The 22,766-nt window shown below is 41.7% G+C and overlaps 1 protein-coding gene across 4 annotated transcripts in view; it reads left to right on the top strand.

Moving 5' to 3' along the window:
- TDRD3 (tudor domain containing 3) overlaps positions 1 to 22,766 on the top strand; it is a 224,449-nt gene that overhangs the window by 62,979 nt on the left and 138,704 nt on the right. For 3 of the 4 annotated variants that reach the window (XM_090024671.1, XM_090024665.1, XM_090024678.1), the window contains 2 exons: positions 9,522 to 9,606; positions 14,996 to 15,061. In XM_090024671.1, coding sequence (XP_089880797.1) covers positions 9,522 to 9,606; positions 14,996 to 15,061 — 151 coding nt within the window. Of the gene's footprint in view, positions 1 to 9,521; positions 9,607 to 14,995; positions 15,062 to 22,766 lie in introns of those variants that run through there. The other variant, XM_090024687.1, reaches the window with a different exon arrangement.

The following is a 22,766-nucleotide window of genomic DNA, read 5'->3' as shown; positions in this document are numbered from 1 at the left end:
TATATACATGGGCCACTGGTGTGTCCTGAGTTGGGGGTAGGGGGGGGTCTCTCATCCCTTCTGATTTCAGGCAGTGCTATCTGTATATAGCAAGAAGTCTCAAGGGTAGATTTTTTTTTTCTTAGGTAGTATCTGCACTCTTGTGTCCTGTTTGCTTGCAAACAGGAACGGGGAATTGATTAGAAAACTCTAGCCACCCTCATCCTTCTCTCCTGAGGTCAGTGCAGGTGCCCTGAGGAATGTGTGCCCCTCTCCAATGATTTAAAATAGTGTTGCTGCCCAATATTGCCATCTTATTTAAAAATATTTCCTAGCTTTATGCTTACCTTTAAAGCATTTTTAATCTTTTCTTTTGTTTATAATATTGACAACAGGGTTAGGTACAACTTTTGGGTTCTTTTCTTTTGTTGAAAATTTTTTTTTTTTTTTAAATTACTGAATGTTAGTGTGGTTTATTATTTCAAGTATTTTGAAATGATGTAGTTGCTGAAACCTCTCTAGTATATTTCTTTTGGTGCCTGTATTGCTTTGGCAAAGATTATAGTCGTGTTGATTAGCACTACAGTGGTTAGGAAAGATTTGTAAGTAGAAAAGAGTTGTTTCTTATATCTGCTAAAGCCAAAAATGAATGATTTTTTTTTCATTTGTCTTTTGTATGCATCTTCTTTGGGGCGGGGGGGGAAATCTATTCTAGTTTTGGTAGAAGGAAAGTGGTATGGGGAGTCAGGAGATCACTTGTCCTCTGACCTCCCGCCTCCACTTCTTCCCTCTGCAGCCTTCCTTCCTTCATGGTGCCACGGAGGATCCCCAGCTCTCCACAGTCTCTGCCACTTCCCCCATGCTCTGTGGAGTCTCTGCCACTCCCACTCGTTAACCTGGGGTAGGCAAAATACGGTCCGCAGGCTGGATCCGGCCTGCGGGGCTCCTAAAAATTTAGAAACTTAGTATTTATTTGCCCCGGCAGCCTGTGAGAGCTGTCTAGAGGCAGGGGGAGTAGGACCCAGAGGGAGCCTCAGCGGGACTTAACAGCCCAGCCCTGCTTGCCCCCAGCCATTTCACTCCCTTCCTGCCCCTGCCCTACTCCAGCACCATGTGGCTGGCAGCTGCATCACTGGACCAGGGAGCATGGGGCTGCACCAGTGCCGGTGTGTGTGTATGGGGGGAGGACAGGGATAGGCAGGGACTCTGTGTGTGTGTGTGTGTGTGTGCGTGCGTGCGCGCGCGCGCATGCATGTGCAGACAGTTATAGCGCATGTGTATGCCTGAAGGCAGGGATACCGCGTGCGTGTGTTCATACGCTGAGTCTCTCTTACATACCTCACCATAGGCATGCACCCACACCTTCCTCGCACTACTGTACATACAGACCCCCCCATATCCATACCCTCCCCACATGCTGTCTCACTCCACATATCCACCCCCCACAAAATACAAGAGTGCTACTTCATTTTAAGCTATTATGCAATCACCTCTGTGTAAACTACACAAATGCATGTAAACCAGGACAAAAATAGTTTTTGAAACCAAATTAATGAATGCTGTAGGCATTCATTTTTTAGAATATAATTTGGTAATTTTTTTTCCGAGATGGCAAAACCTATGGCTGAAAGGAGTACTTTTGGTTGCAAAGATCAGGGGTTAGTGGAATGGACTTATTGTCCCAAGATGATGATCAGGGCAGGGCATCTGTCAAGGGTTGGGGCTACCAATGTGGCCCTCAACAGCTTGCCAAAACTCAGTAAGCCTAAAATAATTGCCCACCCCATATTGTTATACCATATTGAGGTTCTGTTCCCTTCTGTTCCCAAGAACAGCACATGGAAGTGAGCTGCTTATGACGGTAAGTGGGGAAATGGGCAGAAGGAGGGTAGAAGCTGCAGAGGACAAGTGGAGGGGTGCAGGAGGCTGCTATGGGTCTGACTCAGGCCCCATGCAGACTCGGGGGCCAGGACCACAATCAGAGCCACAGCAGTTGCCTGCCCCCCATATATGCAAATTAATGTGCATACCTACTGACTTCTCATCCAGAATTGATGCATTTTATCTTTTTTCAAACTGCTGAAAGCTTCAGTGCAGGTGCTCCATAAACACACTTTTAAGCAACAGTCTTGTACTTACTTATACGTAGTACAAACTTTGCATGATATTAGCTCTAAGTCAAGATGCTCATGATTTATCATAGCATTCATTGGGCTGGGCAACAGTGTTTCAAGTCATGATGACCCCACAGCCCAGCACTAGAAGGAAAAGGAAGTTTGTCTCCTCAATTTCCCGTGTAAAGACTGAGAGAGATCATGGCCTCAAGTTGCTGTTGAATTTGCAGTGACATTGAGATTTCATGGACCCTAGAGGATACTTTTGAAGTTCAGGGGGGCATAATACAGCTCCTGTATCAATGGAGTTATCTGGCTCCAAGATTTGTAGCTGGTATGCTTCCTACTGAAGCTCATCATTTTTAGTACTAGAATGTAATCATAGTATCATAGAAGTAGGGTTGGAAGGGACCTTGTAGATCTTCAAGTCCAACCCCCTGCCTGGGTGGGAGAAAAAGACTGGACTCAAATGAGTCCAGCCAGGTAGTCATCAAACCTCTTCTTAAAGATCCCCAGGGTAAGAGCCAGCACCACTTCCCTAGGAAGTTGGTTCCAGCTCCTAGCCGCCCAAACTGTGAAGTAGTTCTTGCGGATGTCCAATCTAAATCTACTCTCTAATAACTTGTGTCCATTGTTCCTTGTCATGCCAGGGGGCGCTAGGGGAAACAGCATCTCCCCTAAACCCTTCTGGTCCCCCTAGTGAGTTTATAGACAGTCACCAGGTCCCCCCTCAGCCTTTTCTTGTGGAGGGTGAATAGTTTCAGGCCCTTTTGCCTCTCTTTGTAGGGCCTTCCCCACTGCCCCTTGACCATGCAAGTGGCCTTTCTCTGGACCCTCTCTATGCTAACCACATCCTTCTTGAAGTGCGGTGCCAAGAACTGGATGCAGTACTCTACCTGTGGCCTGACCAATGCTGCATAGAGGGGAAGGATCACCTCCCTGATCCTGCTTGTGATGCATCTGTAGATGCATGACAAGGTGCAGTTAACCTTACTGACCGCTTCCTCACATTGGTGTTTTATGTTCATCCTGGAGTCAGCAGTGACTCCAAGATCCCTTTCTTCTGCCACTGTTTTGACAAGAGGGGTGTTCCTCAGCCTTTAGGTGTGTTGCTGGTTCTTTCCCCCTAGATGCAGTACCCTGCACTTGTCTATGTTGAGTTCCATCCTATTCTCATCCGTCCACCTCTATAATTTGTCTAGGTCTAGCTGGATTCTGGGCTTCTACAGCATGCCCACCTTGGTGTCATCAGCAAATTTGGACAGCGTGCATTCCACACCCACATCCAGATCACTGATAAAGCTGTTGAATAGTAGAGGCCCCAGGACCGAGCCTTGGGGAACTCACTATCCAGATCCCTTCAGGTCGAAAATGACCCATCGTCCACCACTCTCTGGATATGACCAGCTAGCCAATTTGCCACCCATCTGACTGTGTAGGCATCAATGCTGCAGTCGCCTAGGTTTTTTTAAGAGAATGTGATGGGAAACCATGTCAAAGGCCTTCTTAAAGTCCAGGAAGATGACATCCACCCCAACACCCTCATCCAGGGACTTTGTGACTTGATCATAAAAAGAAACCAGGTTAGTCGGGCAGCACCTGCCGTCAATGAACCCATGTTGGTTGCCCCTGAGTATTACCTCCCCTGCTGGGCCCTTGCAGATGTGCTCCTTGATAATTTTCTCAAAGGTTTTCCCAAGGACCGAGGTAAGACTATCTGGCCTGTAATTGCTGGGGTCCTCCTTTCTCCCCTTCTTGTAACTGGGGACCACATTGGCCCTTTTCCAATCCTCTAGTACCTGGCCAGTGCCCCATGGGCTCTCATATATCCGTGCCAGGGGCCCTGTTATGACCCCTGCCAATTCCCTCAGCACCCTTGGGTGAAGAACATCTGGACCTATTGATTTTAAACCCTGTCCCAACCTGGTGAGAGACTGGTGGGTTGATAACGATAGACATGCTCGAGCAGGCGGGTACTAATGGCGACTAGGAGTCAGGCGGTCATTATGCTCGTGTGGTTACAGAAAAGTTGTTTATTTACTTATGCTACCAAAGGTTGCAGCATAGGCTGGAGTCTTGGTTACGGAGTTAGGCATTGATGAGATCGATTGGGAGCTGGTAGCCTACCGAGGCTTCCAAGAGCTTAACGATGAGAAGACGTGCATGCAGGTCGGGTTACACCGGGAAAATATTGGTGGTGGGAGACAGTCTATGTAGGTGGCCAGCCTAGGTAGTTGCTTTTGGGTTGTGTAGCAGTGTCTCTACACGAGGTGGAGGCTGTCTCCCCGAACAAAGGACGGGGGAAAGTTTTTATAACTTTTCTTATCTGGTTTTACTCTGTGTCAGCCAATCATGACTACAAACGGATTCTTCTTTGTCTGCTCAGGTTTCAACACAGGCTTTTTCTCTCTCCTGTCAGCCCAGCTGTCAGGAAAGGGGGGCTTTCTTTACGTTTGTGTGGTACTGAGCCTGTTTGGTCACAAGAGGGCGAGCACATCACATTAATCTGATTTTACAGTTTTAATTGGACTAACTAATTTGAGGCCTCATTTTATCTCGTTACCATAGGTATGGTATCTTTTTTGACGTCATAGCACTGGGTCATATTTAATTCAAGGTTAGTTTCTCCTGTGTGGGGGGCTCGAGTCATTTGGATAGGGGACAGGCAAGGGTTTGCATGTGGTACTGTTGTTAACTTGTACTTGACAAACCTGTTCAGCCCCTCCAAAAGTTCCTTAACTAAGTTGTCCCTGGCCCTAGGCATGGCGGTGTCTCCGCTGGGTCCGTCTGCAGTTCTAGTGTGGGAGATGTCCTGGTCCCTCTTCAGGAATATTGAGGCAAGGATTCCAGGTCGTCATTTTCATTTGTCGCAATCACCAGATTGCCAAGCCCATCCTGTAGGGTCCCCACGTTACCCAATGCTGCCTTCTTACTTCCTATGTATTTGAAGAAGGACTTTTTATTATCTTTAATTCCGGTCACTAGTCCTAGCTCCATCTCTGCCTTGGCCTTCCTAACAGTCTCCCTGAAGTCCTGAGCAGTGGAGGTGTAATCCTCCTTGGTGATAGCCCCTTGCTTCCACTGTTTGTACACTTCCTTTTTTGCCCTCAGGCATCCTTGGATGCCTTTGCTGAGCCATGGGGGTTCTTAGCACTCCTGCCCCCTTTGGTGCTCATTGGGACTGACTCCCTTTGAACTCGGAGGATCGTCTCCTTGAGGAACAACCGCCCGTCTTGGACTCCCATCTCATTAAAGCTCCACTGCCCCAGTGTCTCTGCTACTAACCGTCTTAGCTTACAGAAGTTGGCCCTTCTGAAGTCAAGGATCTCTGCCTTGCTGTTTGCTTTCACCACCCTGTGCTGGATAGTAAATTCCAGTAGGCGATGATCACTGTTGCCCAGGTGGTTGTGTACCCACAGACCCCTCACCAGGTTGTCATCTGTGGCAAGGACCAAGACCAGCAAGGCATTTTCCCTGGTGGGACTATGCACCTCCTGGGTTAGGTGGAGGTCCTGTATCTCTGCTAGGAACCTTTGTGAGCAGTCGGACCTGGCTGACTGGTGCTCTCAGCAGATGTCTGGGTAGTTTAGGTCACCCATGACAGCCACATCCCTTGTCCTTATAGCCTCCGTGAGCTGACCTGAGAGTTCCAGGTCCAGCTCATCCCCCTGGTGAGGTGGTCTGTAGTAGATGCCTACTACCAGGTCCCTTTCCTCATGCTCCCCTTGTATTCTTACCCATAGCACCTCATTTTGTCTCTCCTGATTATTGAGGATGTGTATTGCTCTTTGATGTATAGCGCTACATGCCTCCTCTTTTCCCTGCTCTGTCTCACCTGTACAGCCTGTATCCCTTGATGTCCACTGCCCAGTCATGAGTGGAACCCACCAGGTTTCCGTGAGCCCCACTAGGTCTGGGTTTTTGCTAGCTAGCAGTAGGGCGAGTTCCTCCTCCGTGTTCCTCATGCTTTGAGCATTTATGTAGAGGCATTTGAGGCCTCCTGTAGGTGCCCGTGCTGTCCTTTTGTTCTTAAGTCTGCCCTGGCTCCTGTCATTTACCTGGGGTACTACCTGTGTGCATCACCTGGCTTGATGGCAAAGTGTCCTTGTGTTTCTCTGCATCCCTGTCCCCCAGTGAACCTAGTTTAAAGTTCGTCATATGAGATCAGCCAGCCTGGAAGAAAAAACATGCTTACCTTTTGGGGAGAGATGAAGCTTGTCCCGCCCAAGCATTTCCTCTGTGCAGAAATGCAGGTCATGGTCCAAGAACCCATGGCCCACCTAGTAACACCAGCTCTGAAGCCACCGGATGACATTGCCGATGCATGTCTCATGGCACTGTCCACATCTGCTCACTGGAAGGATAGAAGAAAAAAACCACCTATGCCCCTGTCTCAAGCTTTGCTCCTAGAGCCTTGTAGTCTCTCATGATGTGGTCTGTGTTGCCCCTAGCTGCATCATTCGTTCCCATGTGGATGAGGACCATGGATGGGGTAATGATCAGAGGGTTGCATGAGGTCTGGGGTCATCTCTGTGATGTCCTGAATCCAAGCTCCAGGCAGGTATCAAACCTCACGTGCCATGGGGTCAAAGTGACAGATGGGCCCCTCTGTTCCTCTTAGGATGGAATCGCCGATGGGTGAGGACTTGGCGTCTCTTCCTCTAGGTGTTCCAGTAGTTCTTCGGCCTGTGCTGTGCTTGGAGTGGCATCGGTTCCCTTGGAGGTATTCTCTCCTACCTTCTTTTCCACTGCTGCCAGGGCCTCATACCTGTTCCCCAGCTGTACCTGGGGAGCTGACACTGAGGTAGCATGAGTAGCCCTGGCTCTGGAGGTGACCATCTGGAGTGGGTTCCTCCCAGGTGGCCAGTGAATAGGGACTGCCTTCCCGGGTGGCTTCTCTAGGAGTGAGGAAGCTATTAGCAAAAATTTTAGGGACAATAAATCCAAAGGTTGTTTCACTTGTTGGCGTAGTTAGGTGTTTTCTGTTGTGGTTCTTGGTCCCAGTTTTGCCAAGGCATGATATAGTGACAGTGTGTATTTTCTACAGCCCAGTCCCCTACTTAATAACTATATGATTCTGCCAGAGCCAGTTTTGATACTGCTTTTGGGCTTGATTTCCCCCCCTCCACACGCACACACACACACACTGCCTGCCCAGATAACACTGATACTGCCCATAGGGTTCTTTTTAGGAAAGCTTGTCTTACCCCAACTCTCGAGTGCAACTCTTAACTGCCTGCTGGCCTTGTGTCATTCCAAAGCGTACTTTTCTGGTCTCCAGAATACCATGGTAAACCTAGAAGAAAACTTGTTTCTCTTGCTTAGAGCTAACAAGATGCATCTGTTTAGAAATAGTTATTCTGCATTTTTGTGAGGGGTTGTACTGAAGATTCAATATGAGAAGCCTATATTCCTCTATGTATGATCATAAATCTTGCATGGTGGTTACTGTAACCTTTTGACTATTACGGAGAAACTTTTCCTTTCATCTTTACATCTTTTGGAGGAATTCGTTACACACACTGCCACCCTTTAATTTTTTCTTGCATAGAAAGTAGTTATTAAGGCATAGATTTTGAAAAACAATTTGTTTCTTGGATAACTTTTGATTCTTTTATTAGGTGCATTTTTAGCATATATGGTTTTTCCAAAGTATTTACTTAATTATCTCATGTGAGCAGCATAATTTTTCTGGGGGATTATCCTTTACTGAGCTAACTTTTATTGGACCAACTGAGTGGCTTAGAGAGACCATGCAGCTGGTTCAAGAAAAGATATGACCCACAAAAATACTTGCTTCTCATGTGTTTCCTGGGCCATCATGGCTGCAACATCATTTCAGCACTACCTTAGTTAGCTCATGTCATGTTAAAGTGAATCCTTCACAGTATTTGAAAGAGTACTCAATTTCTGATTGCACAAAGAAAAAAAATCAGGGTTTATAATGTAAAATTTTAGGCAATTAGGTCCAATTTAGGCAACTAGGATCAATTGGGTTTCACTTTTTTTGAAAGCTTTTGTTAGAATGAATAACTTGTTTCTGGTGCTAGTCAGGGAATAAAGTGTAGTTTAAAAATATTTAAAAAAACATTGGGTGAATCTGAATCTTTTATTAGAACTATCTTTTATTAGAGTGTTATTAAGTAGTTGGGGAACATTTTTTAAAACAAGCTTTCAGGTTTAAAAACCCTTCATCAGGCTGAGGGAAGCCTCTGCAGTTGATGTGTGCTCTTCCTGGATGAACTGAATTTAGTAAAGAAGCCAAAGGCTGGATTGGTACACATGCAAAAAGACAGCCTCTGTTTTCTTTACTTATTCATTCCATCCAGGAAGAGCACACATGAATTGCAGAGACTTCCTCAGCCTGACAAAGGATTTTTAAACCTAAAAGCTTGCTAAAAATCTTTTTTTTCCAACTATTTAAGTTGATCTAATAAAAGATCTCAGATTCACCCAAAGAACCTTGTCTGCCTATGTCCTTAGACCAACATGGTTACAACCTACACCACTTTAAAAAAGATTGTTCCCTGTCCCCCCCCCCCGGATAATTTGAGAAACTTTAAGGCTGGCAAAGTTTTGGCATAGATATAGTTTAAGGTTGAGAGAGAACTTTTGTAAGCAATTTTTTCTTCCCATTTTAGTCAACTTTGCACATAGAGAACATAGGACTTCCCCATTGCTACAACTTACTCCTTTAGCCTAAGGAGGCAGCATTATACTTTCATGAGTAATTTTAATTTTACTAAGTCTAAATTTTAGGCCTAGGTTCCTATTGGAGAACTGGTATTCTATTTTTAGTAGGTATTCTTTTTATTTTTCTTTCTCCTTTCTGTGGATTTTACAGACATCACCCGACTATGTGAAATCTGTGCAACTGTGATTTGGGTCACAATTATGACCTAATTATATGTTAAGGTAATATTCAGTTTCCTGACTTCTGAGGGAACCTTCAGTCATTTTTAGTGTTGTTTAAATATTCTTTCTTTTGAATGACTTTATTTTTCATCTTGGTACATTACGATTGTAGTTTGCTCATCCAAGTCTTCCATTACTTCTAATCTATGGAGTCTGAGGTCTAAAATGTGTGTGATTTATTTTTCCTTTAACCTGAAAAAGATTCCTGCCATGCCTTACAAATATTGCACAATTAACTGGTTAATCACACAATAAATTTAGATTAGACATGCATACAAAGTAATTATCATGCTATAAAATGTCCATCCAGCTATAAAAATAAAAGCAAACCAGCTATAAAGATGGTGCTTGAAAATGTGTAGCAACTTTTATAGCTGGTTTCTAGTCACCTTTAATTTGAACGTGTGGCAGAGTTCTCAAAGGGTTTAAGGATCTAAAAGAACATTTAGCTAATAGCCTAGTATGGAATGTATATTATAGCCTCTTAAAATAACTTCCTTTTGTTTTTAACAGGTATCTTTCAGATGAAGGAATTGAAGCTTGCACAAATTCTTCTGACAAAGTCAATATAAGCGACATTATCCTGGTTGCCCTTAATGTAGGTTATGGTTATGCACTTTTCTGCCATATCACGGTAACAATTTTGTATTGGATTACTTGTTCTTTAACTTTATTTGTGGACATAATTTAACTAAACGTATTGCATTGCATGCTGTACATAATGCACAAAGTGTTTCATTTTTATTTCATGCATATAATTTGGTTGATAGGAATTAAATCTCAGTCACTTATACTACACATTGCTACTTTTAAAAAAATGTCATGGTAAAGAATATAAACATGTATTGCAATGGGTAAAAATTATTTCTTAGATGGTATTAAGAAAATTAATATGAAAACATTAACAGTTATGACAAGGTATTGCACTAGTAAGTAGTTCAGATATGACACCCCTTAAAACTAAAATGCTGTGACCTCTCTTTGTGTTTAGATTTCTTTAATCTAAAGTTTGACTTAGTAGTTGCCTTTTTCTGTAACAAGTAGATACAGACATTTAAATGATGTATATACAAAGTCTCAGATTTCACATTTTTTACCAAGAGATGTAAGAAAATTGTGCATGAAGGCCTTAGAAAAGATTTTCAAAATTTAGAAGAATAAATTTGCTTCATCGAAAACCATGTTGTACAATATTGGTTTTTTTTCCATGTTTACAAATGGCTTTTTGAAGATTACATGTCTTCGAGCCATGGAAAGAAGAGTGTAGCACTTTCTAAATGTTAATCAACTTTTGTACTTATATTTCTTGGTACTTTAATATAGTAATGACAGAGGACGCTCTCCCTTCTTCCAGTTTTTTGTTCTGTTTGGAATATTTGAGTCCTCCAAATTTTACAAGTGAATAGAAAAACAGGACTTGAAAGGACTTCAAGAAATCATTTAGTCCAATCTTCAATTTAAAGCAGGATCATAGAATGAAGGGCTGGAAGGGACCTTGAAAGATAGTTCCACCTCCCTGCTTTGGGCAGGAATACTGCTGAGATCCAATGATCTCAGCAAGGTTTCTGTCCAGTCTCCTCCTGAAGACTTCTGTGGTTGGGGACTTCACCATCTCCTTGGGAAGTCTATTCCAGATTCTGGTCACCTTTATTGTAAAGAAGTTCTTCCTTGCATCCAACCTGAAACCTTCCTGTAACAATTTATGGCCATTGCTCCTTGTCCTCCCCTGGGGTGCCCTAGTGAACAGTTTTCATCCCAGCTCTTGATATTCACCCCTTACGTGCATTTAGATGGCCACTAAGTCTCCCATCAGGCTTCTCTTCCCCAGGCTGAACATTCCCAGATCCCTTAGTTTTTCCTCATAAGATTTGTCCTCCAGGCCCTTTACCTTTTTTGTGGGCTTTCTCTGGACCCTCTCAAGATTCTCCATGGCTATTTTGAAGTGTTGTGCCAAGAACTGGGCCAACAGTATAAAAAAAAAAAATTAACCCAGAGCTAAGCAGCTGGAGGCAGCAGGACCTAGCAGGATGCACTAGGGCAAGTCCCAGGTCCCTGGGGCTGCACGTTGTGGGCATGCCTCCCTTAACCCCCATCCCCCACTGCTGCATTCCCCCCATCCTGCTACTGCACTGCACATTCCTGCATGGGCACTCCAGCCCCTCCTTTCCCTCAACAGAGCACGGAGGCAGAAAGGGATCTTGGAGTCATTATTGACTGCAAGATGAACATGGGCCGACAATGCGAGGTTTCGATTGGCAGGGCTAACCGCGCCTTGTCATGCATCCACAGGTGCATCTCAAGTAGAGCCAAGGAGGTGATCCTCCCCCTCTATGCGACGCTGGTCAGGCCACAGCTAGAGTACTGTGTCCAGTTCTGTGCGCCCCATTTCAGGAGGGATGTGGACAACATTGAAAGGGTCCAGAGGAGGGCCACACGCATGATCCAGGGACTACAGGGCAGACCCTACATGGAAAGACTGCGGGACCTAAACCTGTTCAGCCTTCACAAGAGAAGGCTGAGGGGGGACCTGGTGACTGTCTATAAACTCACTGGGGGAACCAGAAGGGTTTAGGGGAGATGCTGTTTCCCCTAGCGCCCCCTGGCATGACAAGGAACAATGGACACAAGTTATTAGAGAGTAGATTTAGATTGGACATCCGCAAGAACTACTTCACAGTTAGGGTGGCTAGGAGCTGGAACCAACTTCCTAGGGAAGTGGTGCTGGCTCCTACCCTGGGGATCTTTAAGAAGAGGCTTGATGACTACCTGGCTGGACTCATTTGAGTCCAGTCTTTTTCTCCCACCCAGGCGGGGGTCGGGCTTGAAGATCTACGGGGTCCCTTCCGACCCTACTTCTATGATTCTATGAACAGCACCATGCCTGTGCTACACTGTGCTCATAGTTCCAGGCTCACCCTCAGCTTTCCAGGCCATGCCATGCAATGCAGTACTGCCCATCTCTCAGGCAGCAAAAGGTGGAGGAGGGACGGGAAGCCCAGAGACTTTAGCTGCTCTTGCAGTCAGAGTGATGGGGGAAATGACGGCTGAGCAGGAGATCAGAGTTTGTAACCTAATTCCTCATGGGCCATATACAGTCGATGAGCTACCAGTTTGACAGCTCTGGTTTAACCTATGTTAAAATTAGTAAACATGGAAATTATACAAACTTCCTAGGCTGTACTACTTCTGTGCTTAACTTCCCTTGTAACAAAACATTTCTTTTTAATGTAATATAACCTCCCTTCACGTCTGCTGCCACTTGTCCTGTTTCCAGTGGCCATAGAAAATCCATCACCAGCTTCCTTATAACTACCTTTCTTATATTTTAAGACTATTACTGATTTCCCTCCTAGTTCATTCTTCTCTAGCTCAAGTAATCTCAGTTTTCCAGCCTTTCCTTATTTGTCATTTTCAACACTTTTTGTCACATTTGCTGCTCTCTGATCTCACTTTGTTTTTTTTATACCTCTCTGTGTGTGATAACCAAAATTGGCCTCACTAGTGCTGAACAGAAGTCTCACTTCCCATGGCTTAAGCACAACACTCCTGTTGATACACTGTTGATTCCATATTCAGTTGGCAATTCCTTGCAACTACAAGGTCCTTTTCTGAGGTACTGAAGCTCGGCCAAGCATACAGTAGTTCATTTTATTTATGCCTTTGCACATGTCATTATTGCATTTTGGCCTGTTTATTTTGGACCACTTTTCCAGTTTATCCCAGTCATTTTGAATCCCAGTCCTATCCTATAACGTGTTTACTATCCCATCCAAGCTTGGTGTTTATCTGCAAATTTACTAAGTGTGCACTCAAGTCTATCTTTCAAATTACTAAAGAAGATAATGAACATTACCAGATATAAACAGACCTGTAGTGAACTCCATTTAATATCTCCTCATAGTAAGCTGCTGCTAACTGTTCTTTGAGCATGATTATCCAACCAGATATGCCCATACAGTAGTTTCATTTAAACTGTTCAGATTAGACAGTGTCCTTGGATCCTGTGCAAAAAGCCTTGCTGCAGCTGAGATGTATTACATCCTCATACGTAAGACACATTCATTTAATATTTACAGTCTAGATGAAATTGTCTTTTTAGATGAGTGTTTTGAACATGCTGTCATCCTGTGCCCGTCCTGAAGACGCAAAGAATTTTGTGTACATGGAAATATAGGTTGACACCTAGTTAAGTTGTGAGAAACCATGTAATTCGAAGGAAAGAATGTATTGTTTGGTGTTTGGCAGAGTTGAGATTAAAATTCAGATCTTTCATTTACCTGTCTTGCTCCTCTGTCCAAGTTTGTTTGTATAGTTTTGAGAATTTTCACCCTAATTGAACAATTCATACATATAATGTTTCACATTTTTTTTTAGTTTCTTTAGGTATTCATTAAAAAGTAGATTTTTTTTTTTTATAAACAAGAAGTAAGTATCACTGTAAATGTGTTTTCAAACCATTTCTTTGTACAATGTTTCAGAAAAAGGTGATATAGATCAGCTCTTCCTCTGATTGCTGTTGGGATTACCTAACATTGCTGTAGCAATTGTAGCTAATACTTCCGTGAGTAAGAAATGTTAAGGGAAATATAAAAATATGTGTGTATTTTTTCTTTTAGTGATTCAGCACTTTGGATTAAGTTGACAGGTTAGATCCCTGAAGTGTATTCAAGTTTGAAAGCCAATATGCTTTCTTATGTATGTTGTATAGAACTATTTTTGCTTGGCTTGATTGGACTATCCCAGTTTATGGCTATTCAGAGTGCAGTGAGGAGCATGTGCTGTTTCATAGAATCCACAAAAAATTATATGAAATAGCAGTGATTTCAGTATTATATCTGTACACTGTTCAAAAATGAAGAGAATTTTTTTGTTGTAATTTTTTGGATGCCTGCTAAAATGCAGTACTGTTCAGTCCCTTAGAACAGTAGTCTATAGAAGTATCAAAGGACGATATCCCACTGATATCACAGCAAGATAGTATAGAAGTTATGCATCTGTAGATGAATTATGGCTTACATGAGCAACTGCAAGACAGGTTGTGAAGTCTGCAGGTAGACTTCAATAAACAGTAAGTTGACTTTAATGCATATACTATCTTTATTTTAAAGCCACAGTTCAAACAGTGAAGTGTAAGATGTCAATTCTAGATTGACACTTTTTGTTATTTTTCTTTCTCATATATATAATTGAGGGGTCAAACATGAAGTTTGTATCTAAATTGGAGATTGTGTTATTTGTGCATGCTCCATATTTTAGATAGGCAATACCATGCTTTTATTCAAGACCAAAATAACCGAAATGTTTGTCTAAACTGTATTTGTGCTCTCATGTTACTGTGAAATCATTGATCCCTTGATCACACAAATCCTTTTTATATCATTTAAATTGTGATCTTGTTGCATTTCTACTGAATAAAGCAATATTGTATGGCTGTTTGGCACAATTAAAAAATAAACCCCCATTAAACTCCTTAACTTAAATATTGTGTAAACTCTTATGATCTGGCTGTAGCAGAAATTGTCCAGAGATTTTGAGTAACTTTATAGGCATACAGACTGAAAATGCCTTTTTAAAAAATAAGGTAGAAAGAAGAACAAAGAAGTTTAGATATATTAAACTTCACAATTTAGTTCTACTGATGGCTTTCATTAATTATTCAGGTTACATAATCCTTGAAGAAATATGCAGCTAAAACATCTTAAAAATCTGGAAAATGCATCAAAACTGTGACATCATATATAGAGTGGTTTTTAAAATGTGCCTTTATCATTTTAAGTCATTGTGTAGTAGTTGTTTCTGGAGAATATATGTGTATGTATGTATATATGTATATGTATATTCAAAAGTATGCATATTAGCATAGCTGGCACATTATCTTTAACCCATAAGTAGTGTGTGAATGTGGCCTATGTGTTTGCTGCTGTATGTAACAAAGAACATGTTTTGAAAAATTATGTTTAAATTATTATTCTTTATTTTAATTTTAGACAGATTTAAGAACCATTGGCAAGAAATTCCTCCCCAGTGACATCAATGGTGGGAAAGTGGAAAAGGTAATCAAGAAATGAGCTACAAACCTTCTCTCCTTAATTTTTTCTGATTTCTATGTTACTTGAGTTATTTCTGGTTATTTGAGTTACTCATACCCATACAAAGCACTATTTATTTTTCTTAGCAGGAGACCTTAACAAAGTTTGAAAATGTTAAGAGTAAGCCACTTATGTTTTTGGTTAAACCCAGTCTTTTCACTCGATTCAATAAAAGGAAATTTGGGTTTCTGGGTGCTTGATGCTTTGTATTTGCAGTATTTTGTAGTTCAAATTATATTCTTTCTTTCTGACTTTTGACAAGCAGTTGTTGATGAGAAAGTTTACAGAGGTTTTTCATCAACACTTATTTGCTGAAATAGATCCATCAGTTTCTTTAATCAAAGGCTTTCAGAGCATAAAGACAATAAGCTTATATTGCATAAAGACAATAAGTTGTTTTTACCCTGGATGGTTATCCACACAAACATTCTCACATGTTTTCAGTCCCCCTGCTTTCAGTTGAAGACTTTATCTCAGCAATACATGATGTGCCACTAAGATATACTTCAGCCTGGGATGGAGGGGAGGGGACGGCACATTTGTTGTCCTCTTCCATTTATCTCAACTGCCTGGCGAATTGCTGCCTGAATTTGCTTGGGTATCCATTTTCAGTGTTTTTTCCCTTTCTTTTATGTTAATTTTTTTTCCTTAAAAGAGGGGCTTGCTTTTACAAACTTCTCCCCTCTTTGGAGTTTTGTGACAGATCCATCACTAATCTTTTTACCCTGTGTCAAGAGGAACTGCCATCTTGAATCCTCTTTATAGGCTTCATGTGTATTGCCTCCCCTTTTTCATTTTGTTTTCTTTGAGATACTCTTCAGCCTTTTCTTCTGGTGAGATATTTTCCTTAAGTTGCCAGGCCTGAGGAACCACACCTTTTCGTGACAGTTTGTTTCCTACATCAGAATCTTGCTCCAGCTGCATCTGCTGTCTAAACGAGTTTCATATTCTTGCAAAATGAGGTATTTGTTGCTCATTTAAAGTAAGAACAAGGAAGGAGCAAGAGAGAGAACTCCATGGCTGCAACCAGATGAGTGCAGCCATGGTGCCACATGTTCAGCGTTCTGTGCTTCAAGGGAGCAGCTTGGGGTTTTTTTTTGACCCTGGATATCCAGGGGTCCAAAAAACCTGCCAGAAAAAAAGTGCAGTGGAGCATGTGGTGGCAGCCTGCGCCACCCAAAGCCAGAGCCTGGCTGGGTGGAGCCATGCTCTTTTTGGCCAGGCTCCGTGTGGCAGGATCACCACTGCTGCATCCTTGGAAGCTCCCAGGACCTCAGGTAAGGCTGCTGGGGCCACTCCAGTGCTGGCCCCAGCCTCTCCTACTCCACCTGGTGTAATTTGCTGCACATCAAAGCGTGTGTGGCACAGGTGTTCCTCGGGGACAACTAGTGGTGGTAGAAAGTACACTGCCACTGGTTGTCTCTGGGGAACCAAAAGGTCCATGTGCGACCGGAGACAGCTTGTATATTTCCTTTGGACAAGTCTTTGGGTTCCATTGTGGCTAGGCGCAAGCCCCTCTGCCTTGTAGCACTGCTTACATGGAACCACCTCTTCCCAGGATACTACTTTCGCTCTAGCACTGCAGTGCTCTGCACCCTCGCATCATTTTAGGTCAGTTGAATTCAATCTTTTTGGTGCTGCAGGCCTGATGAGTGGGGTAGGCCCTCTATCTTACCCTTTGCTGGCCCCCAGAGTTATAAGTTTTTGCAACTTTTTCCTCCTATACTATTGCCAAGCTTTCATATATGGCTATGACACAGGTTCCTGCTGATCACCCCTTCACAGTCACTATCCTCCAGGTACTTAGTTACACACATTCTTTCTACTTTTTTATTGCTAAGTAGGTTATCTAAGTTAGGTCAACCCAAGCTGCCACATGTTTGCCCTGCATTCAGTTAGTTGCATTGATTATGTCAAGTCCTAAAAAGGCATTACTAGTGCATTAAACTGTAATTTTTTGTGGCTAGAGAACAGTCCACCAGGACCAAAGCCACTTGTTACTGCTGTGTGTGGTGTAAATATAATGGACATTTGCACAATAGAGTTTGGCTCACTTCTAGCACACACTGTGTGATTATAGAGACTTTAAGCAATGCTGTTGCTTTTGGCAGAGCAGTATTTCTATTACTTTTTCTGTGAAGGTATCAGAAACCCATCTATAGGTCTAGTGGATACTGGAGGAAAGTAATGTAATAGGAATAATACAAGTTATTTGAGATCCGTTGTCCACAAACATATTTAACACACCTTACCCTTGCAGTTGCGTACAAACGCAACTGCATGAAACTGCAGCTGAGAGATAGCAGAGGAGTGGAATGCATTTTTTGTTTCTATTTCCTTGGTATGAGGTGGGGGAGGAGGGATTGAAAGTGGAGTGGAGATGTAATATGTAATAGTGCTGAGGTAAGTAGACCTTAGGTTGAAGACTTATATGTGTTAGAATGTGTGTAAACAATGTTTCTACATCTCCAGTTACTGGTAACTAACTTTTATAAAGGACTATATCTGTCATGTGACTGAAACCTTGAATAATGTAGTTCTGATGTTAAGGAAAGAAATAATGTTTCTATCCACATATATTCTGTGGATGCCTTCTTCTCCTACTTCTCCATCTCCTCCTCCTCTTCTATTGTTTCTTCTCTCTTTTCTTGCTCTTTTTTGATGTGTAGCTCTGTTTGTTTAATTTTTATGAATCGGAGAGGGTAAATCTGTTCATCTCTTTCAGTGCCTTACCCTCAAAGAAAACATGTGCCAACTTTTTTTTTTGATTCTCATGACCTATTTCAAACATTGAGGTTAAGCTCAAACAGACTTATTCTTACCACAGAACTTTCAAGGCTGTTCTATATCATCCATAAAAATCCAGAAGAATTAGCCATGGATTTAGTCAACTTGGTCTCCACTCAGTCTTTTTCTTGGTACTGCAATTGCAGGATAGATTGGAAAACATGAACAGGTTGTCATGTGCAAGATGGTCATATGTGCTCCCACAACTATTGTACAAAACAAAAGCCTTTCTGTTTGGAGATACCATTGTGAAAAGTGCTTTGGAATAGGTGAAAGGGAGTAATTGCTAACCGTATGCAGAAAGAAATTGTGAAATTTCTCTTTCACCTCCCAAAATTGAGGGCCCTGAAGTAGTGAACTGTGACTTAATTTCTAGAGAGAGAATCTGCACTCTTAGTTTACTTTTCAGAGATCTTCTAAATGTATTGTTGCAATCAGGTCATGATCTAATTTTTTTCTTACTACATTGTGGTTTTGGGTTTTTTGAGAGATGTGATGAATATTATGTATTGTGGATTCTTCAGCAAGAAATGATGTAACAGTATACCAGTAGGATCTCTCAGGAAGATTATTTGTTCATGTATATTGAAGATTCACAGAACATTCAAGAGGTTAATGAACTTTTATAATTGTTCTCATCAACCTAGTGTTTTGTTTTCATTCTCTTATTTGTTTTTGCTTTTTTGGTATTATTCATTTTTTCCTATTAATGTTTCTCTTTAATGCTTTGTTAATTTGATCTGCTCAGTATAGGGCTTAGAGCAGGGATGGGCAAAATGGTGAATCTGGATGGACTCCATTTCCCAGCAGCCCCTGCCTGCATCATTCCAGCAGGTCTCCATGGAGACCCCAGGAGTGGCAGGGCCATGACAGCATGATGCCAGGGTCTTGATGGAGGCTGGCCTGAGCAACATGCCAGGAGGGCATGCAGCTAGGCGGGGAAGTACTCTGGGCTGTGTTCTGGATTTTGTAGTGGTGACAGCGTGGGCTTTAGCCAGGGCAGAGCCACGATCAGCTTGCACGCTCCTGGGGCAGCAGATCATGGCTCTGGTCTGGCTCTGGTCTATGCTCATTGCAGTTATATCCCAGCCTGGCCCTGGCAGAGCCACATGCCCTGCCAGAACTGCTCAGGGTGATTTCCATAGAGATGCTGGCCACATGCTGTCACGGCTGTGCTGCTCCTGGGATCTCCACAGAGACTGACTGGAGTGATGTGGGCAGGTGCTGTGAAATGGAGTCTGCTGTGGGCCCAAATTGGCCCACAAGCCATGCTTTGCCCGCCCTGGCTTGGAGGAAGGAGGAGCAATTTAGTAAACTTCATTTTGCTGCAAGTAAACTGATAAGGGAGATCTGGGGTGAGTAGCAGTAGTGAATTTGGAAATTGGGAGCAACATCAGGTGTCACAATGAGACTTTGTTTCTGAAATCTGATGCATCCTTATTGGTCAGAGATCATAAGGAGACCTCAGTTTGCCACAAATGTATTATTAAGTAATGCATTCCTTAAATTTGATATTAAAATTAGTAACAATTATCTTTTGGAATCTAAATATTAGGATTTTTTTTAATGATAACCTCTTTGTTCCTGTGGAATGGAGGGGGGAACACCCTCCTTCCCTGCCCCCCCCCCCAAAAAAAAAAAAAAAAAAAGCCAGACGAGCACTGTGCCCGAACGACTAGTATTTTTCTTTTGTTCCCTTTTGTGGAGTCAAATACCAAACCGTTTTAATTTTAATTTTTATTGTTTTTAAAGAAAACATTTTGTAAATTGCTTAACAATATAATTTTCTTTAAGAATTCGTACTTTTCTGTTAAAAAAAACGTAAAGTACACAGAGGGCTAGAGGTGAGGAAATACATGATTACAAACAAACCTTGTTCTGAGAGTTTTGACTTAATTGATTGTGATGACTAAGAAAACATTAGTTTTTGTTGAAATACAAATGCGATTGGATATCTGACAGCTAAGGAAACCAAATATACAGTATTCTCCGCAGTGAAATTGCTTTTATAGGTGTCTAAGATGTAAGGGTTGCATGCTGTGCCTTGTAATCATGGCACTGTTCAACTCAGTTTAATGTTTAAGGGATGCATATGTGTTGGCTGACAGAAAACATTCCTAATGTCAGTTCATTTCTTGTCCTTCAATTTACAGTATTAGAACTATTTTTTTGTTTAATTATCAAAATCAATTTGAATTATTTAACTCAGGGTTTAATTTTTTTTTTTTTTTTTTAAGTAGTAAGCATGAGTTTAGTGCATGTGTGAGGTGGTTGGATTCATAACAGGTAATTACAAATAGATGGCAAATACTGCATTTCTTTTACTAACACTATCACATTTATACAAATATCTAGGGAAAAAGAATCCTTAAGAGAGGAAGGCCTGCACATGTAGCCTTTATGCTACAAGATGGTGCTCTTTAGATTTGGTTTTGGTAAGTAGTAGGATATAATAGAAGGACATAGAAAATAATTTAGGATGGCATGATCATGAGTTGATTCAGTTTGAATTAAATGGAGGGGTAAACAGAAACAGATCTGTAATTAAAATTACAGTAGGGAACACTTAAAACTGTAGGAGCTAGTTAATGAAGTCGGGCAGAATGAGTTTAGAGATTTGACTGAAGAGAAAGCTTACAATTTAAGTTATGTGCAGAACTATATGGAACTTGTATCTCCCAAGCAAGGAGAGAAACTGATAAGGATAAACTTCAAACTGAACTAGATGAATAAGTACTTAAAAATGATACTAGGAATAAGCAGAGAGCCTACAATGAATGGAACAAAATGGACTGGCCAGAAAAGATAGCTGTTTCATAAGTATATTGTGAGAATTGCCAGAAGTCAAGTTAAGTTAGTTATTATAAACAGTATTCAAACATACAAAACTGTTCTCCAGTCCTATAAATAGATAACAAAACAAGCAGTGGAGCCAGTATGCAATGCAGATGGCATAGGGATTAAAGATAATCTAGGCTTCATCTAAAAGCTAAGTAAATAGTTTTCCTGAGTTGTCAGTATAAGGCAGTGATATTGAACATGGGAGCAAAGGCATAGAGACTAAAGAGAAGTGAAAACGTCTACATTTGAGATGAAAGCAAATGTCAGGATCTTAGTACTGTCAAGTTAAGAGGACCAGCTAATCCTTATATCAGAATTCTGAAAGAACTGCCGTAGGAAATTTAAAGTTAAGTAGCAACACTTTTTTAATAAATGTATAAAGTTGAGGATGGTACCATAAGACTGAAAAATAGCAGATGTTGTTGTACCTATATTTAAGGAGTGGAGGAAAAAGTGATCTGGGTGAATACAGGCTCAGTGATTTCATCTCGAAAGCATGCAAAACTTTAGAACAAAATTTTGCAAAGGCAGGCTGTGGTGGGCTAAATAATGTCTTTTCATGATTACTGTTTTTTTCTTCTTTTTAGACAAAGGAAATTTAGTAGAGTCTATCCCTCAGACTTCAATAAAGCATTGATATCATGTAATGTGAGAATTATAAACTAATCTGGGGAAGATAGCATTTAATAGAAAAATTGTAAGAGAATCCATAAAGGGGATGTGACAGTGGGTTGTACTGAAAGGGAAAATATTGCGCTATAAATGAAAAAGGCAAATTTGAATTGTAAATTTCCAGTAAAGATAGAGAACTATTAATGCCAAGTGATGGAGTGTGGATAGGATTTTATCTGGAATTCTGGGTACATGTTTAAGACAGATGAATCCAAATATTTACAGGTGCAGAGAAGGGTGAATAGGTGAATGAGGAATTTATCTCACTGGGCTTGGCTTAGCGTAGAAAACCAGAAGCTGAGTGGAAATATGACAATGCTCTGTAAATATATTGGAGATGAGCAGTATACAGCAGTGAAGGAAGAGAACTATTTTAAGCTAAAGAACAATACACATAAATGTGTCTGAACTTGCCAGGAATAACTCTAATCTGGAAATTAGAAGAAACTTTCTTATCATCAGAGGCATGACATTCTGAAACAGCCTTTCAAGAGGAGTTTAATCAAAGGACTTGTGAGATGAAGCTTGGTTAGATTTATGAAAGGAACTACATAGCATGGTTGCCTGATTATAATGGGAGACTGGACTCAATGATCCAGGAGGCCACTTACAGTTCTATGTGCCTAGAAAGGCTTGATCCAAAGAACATTTTTTATGTCAGTTTTTAGATACCTAAAAATACTTCATTCATTTTGATGGATAGTTTTCTGGCATGAGGAGGACTAGATGATCTTGAATTCCCTGTGTTATCTTATGATTCTTTTGTTCTATGTTGTGGGAGAGATTAAAAAAAGGGAAGAATCCAGACAGAGGGAGGGGAGAGTGGATTATGCAGATTGACATTTACTGTTATCTGAAATAGGACCTCTTTGTTGGGTGGGTCAAGAGGAACCAGAGAAACTGACTCTTACTTGCATGTTGACAGGGGACAATTAGAATTTCTGTAACTTCGAGAATTTGAACATAGTTAAGTAGAGTTGCCAGGGTATAGGTTGTAGCCGTGTTGGTCTAAGGACATAGGCAGACAAAGTTCTTTGGGTGAATCTCATATCTTTTATTAGACCAACTTATATTGAGTTGGTCCCCCTCCTCTGACTCTGGGGGCAGAGGCTGCACAAAGCACTGCCCAATTCTCCCAGTCCCCTTTATCCCCCAACATGGATAGAGGGAGAGATGTAGCCCCTTAGGGTATGGGAAGGGTTGGCATGGGAAGTGACAGGGCTAAGGGCAGGGGGAGCTTCTGCACTGTTCCCCTCAGAATTAGCATGATTTTTGGTGGAGGAGATTGTTTTTCCCTCTCTGTAGTGGTACCACAGAGTGCATTGTAGTTCATGACAGGGTTGGCTTTACTGTGGAGTGGAGAAGATGG

The sequence above is a fragment of the Crocodylus siamensis genome, chromosome 1 (assembly GCF_052110815.1).
Source record: "Crocodylus siamensis isolate JL-2025a chromosome 1, ASM5211081v1, whole genome shotgun sequence".
NCBI classification, from domain to species: domain Eukaryota; kingdom Metazoa; phylum Chordata; order Crocodylia; family Crocodylidae; genus Crocodylus; species Crocodylus siamensis.
This window is presented reverse-complemented; position numbering and strand designations above follow the sequence as displayed.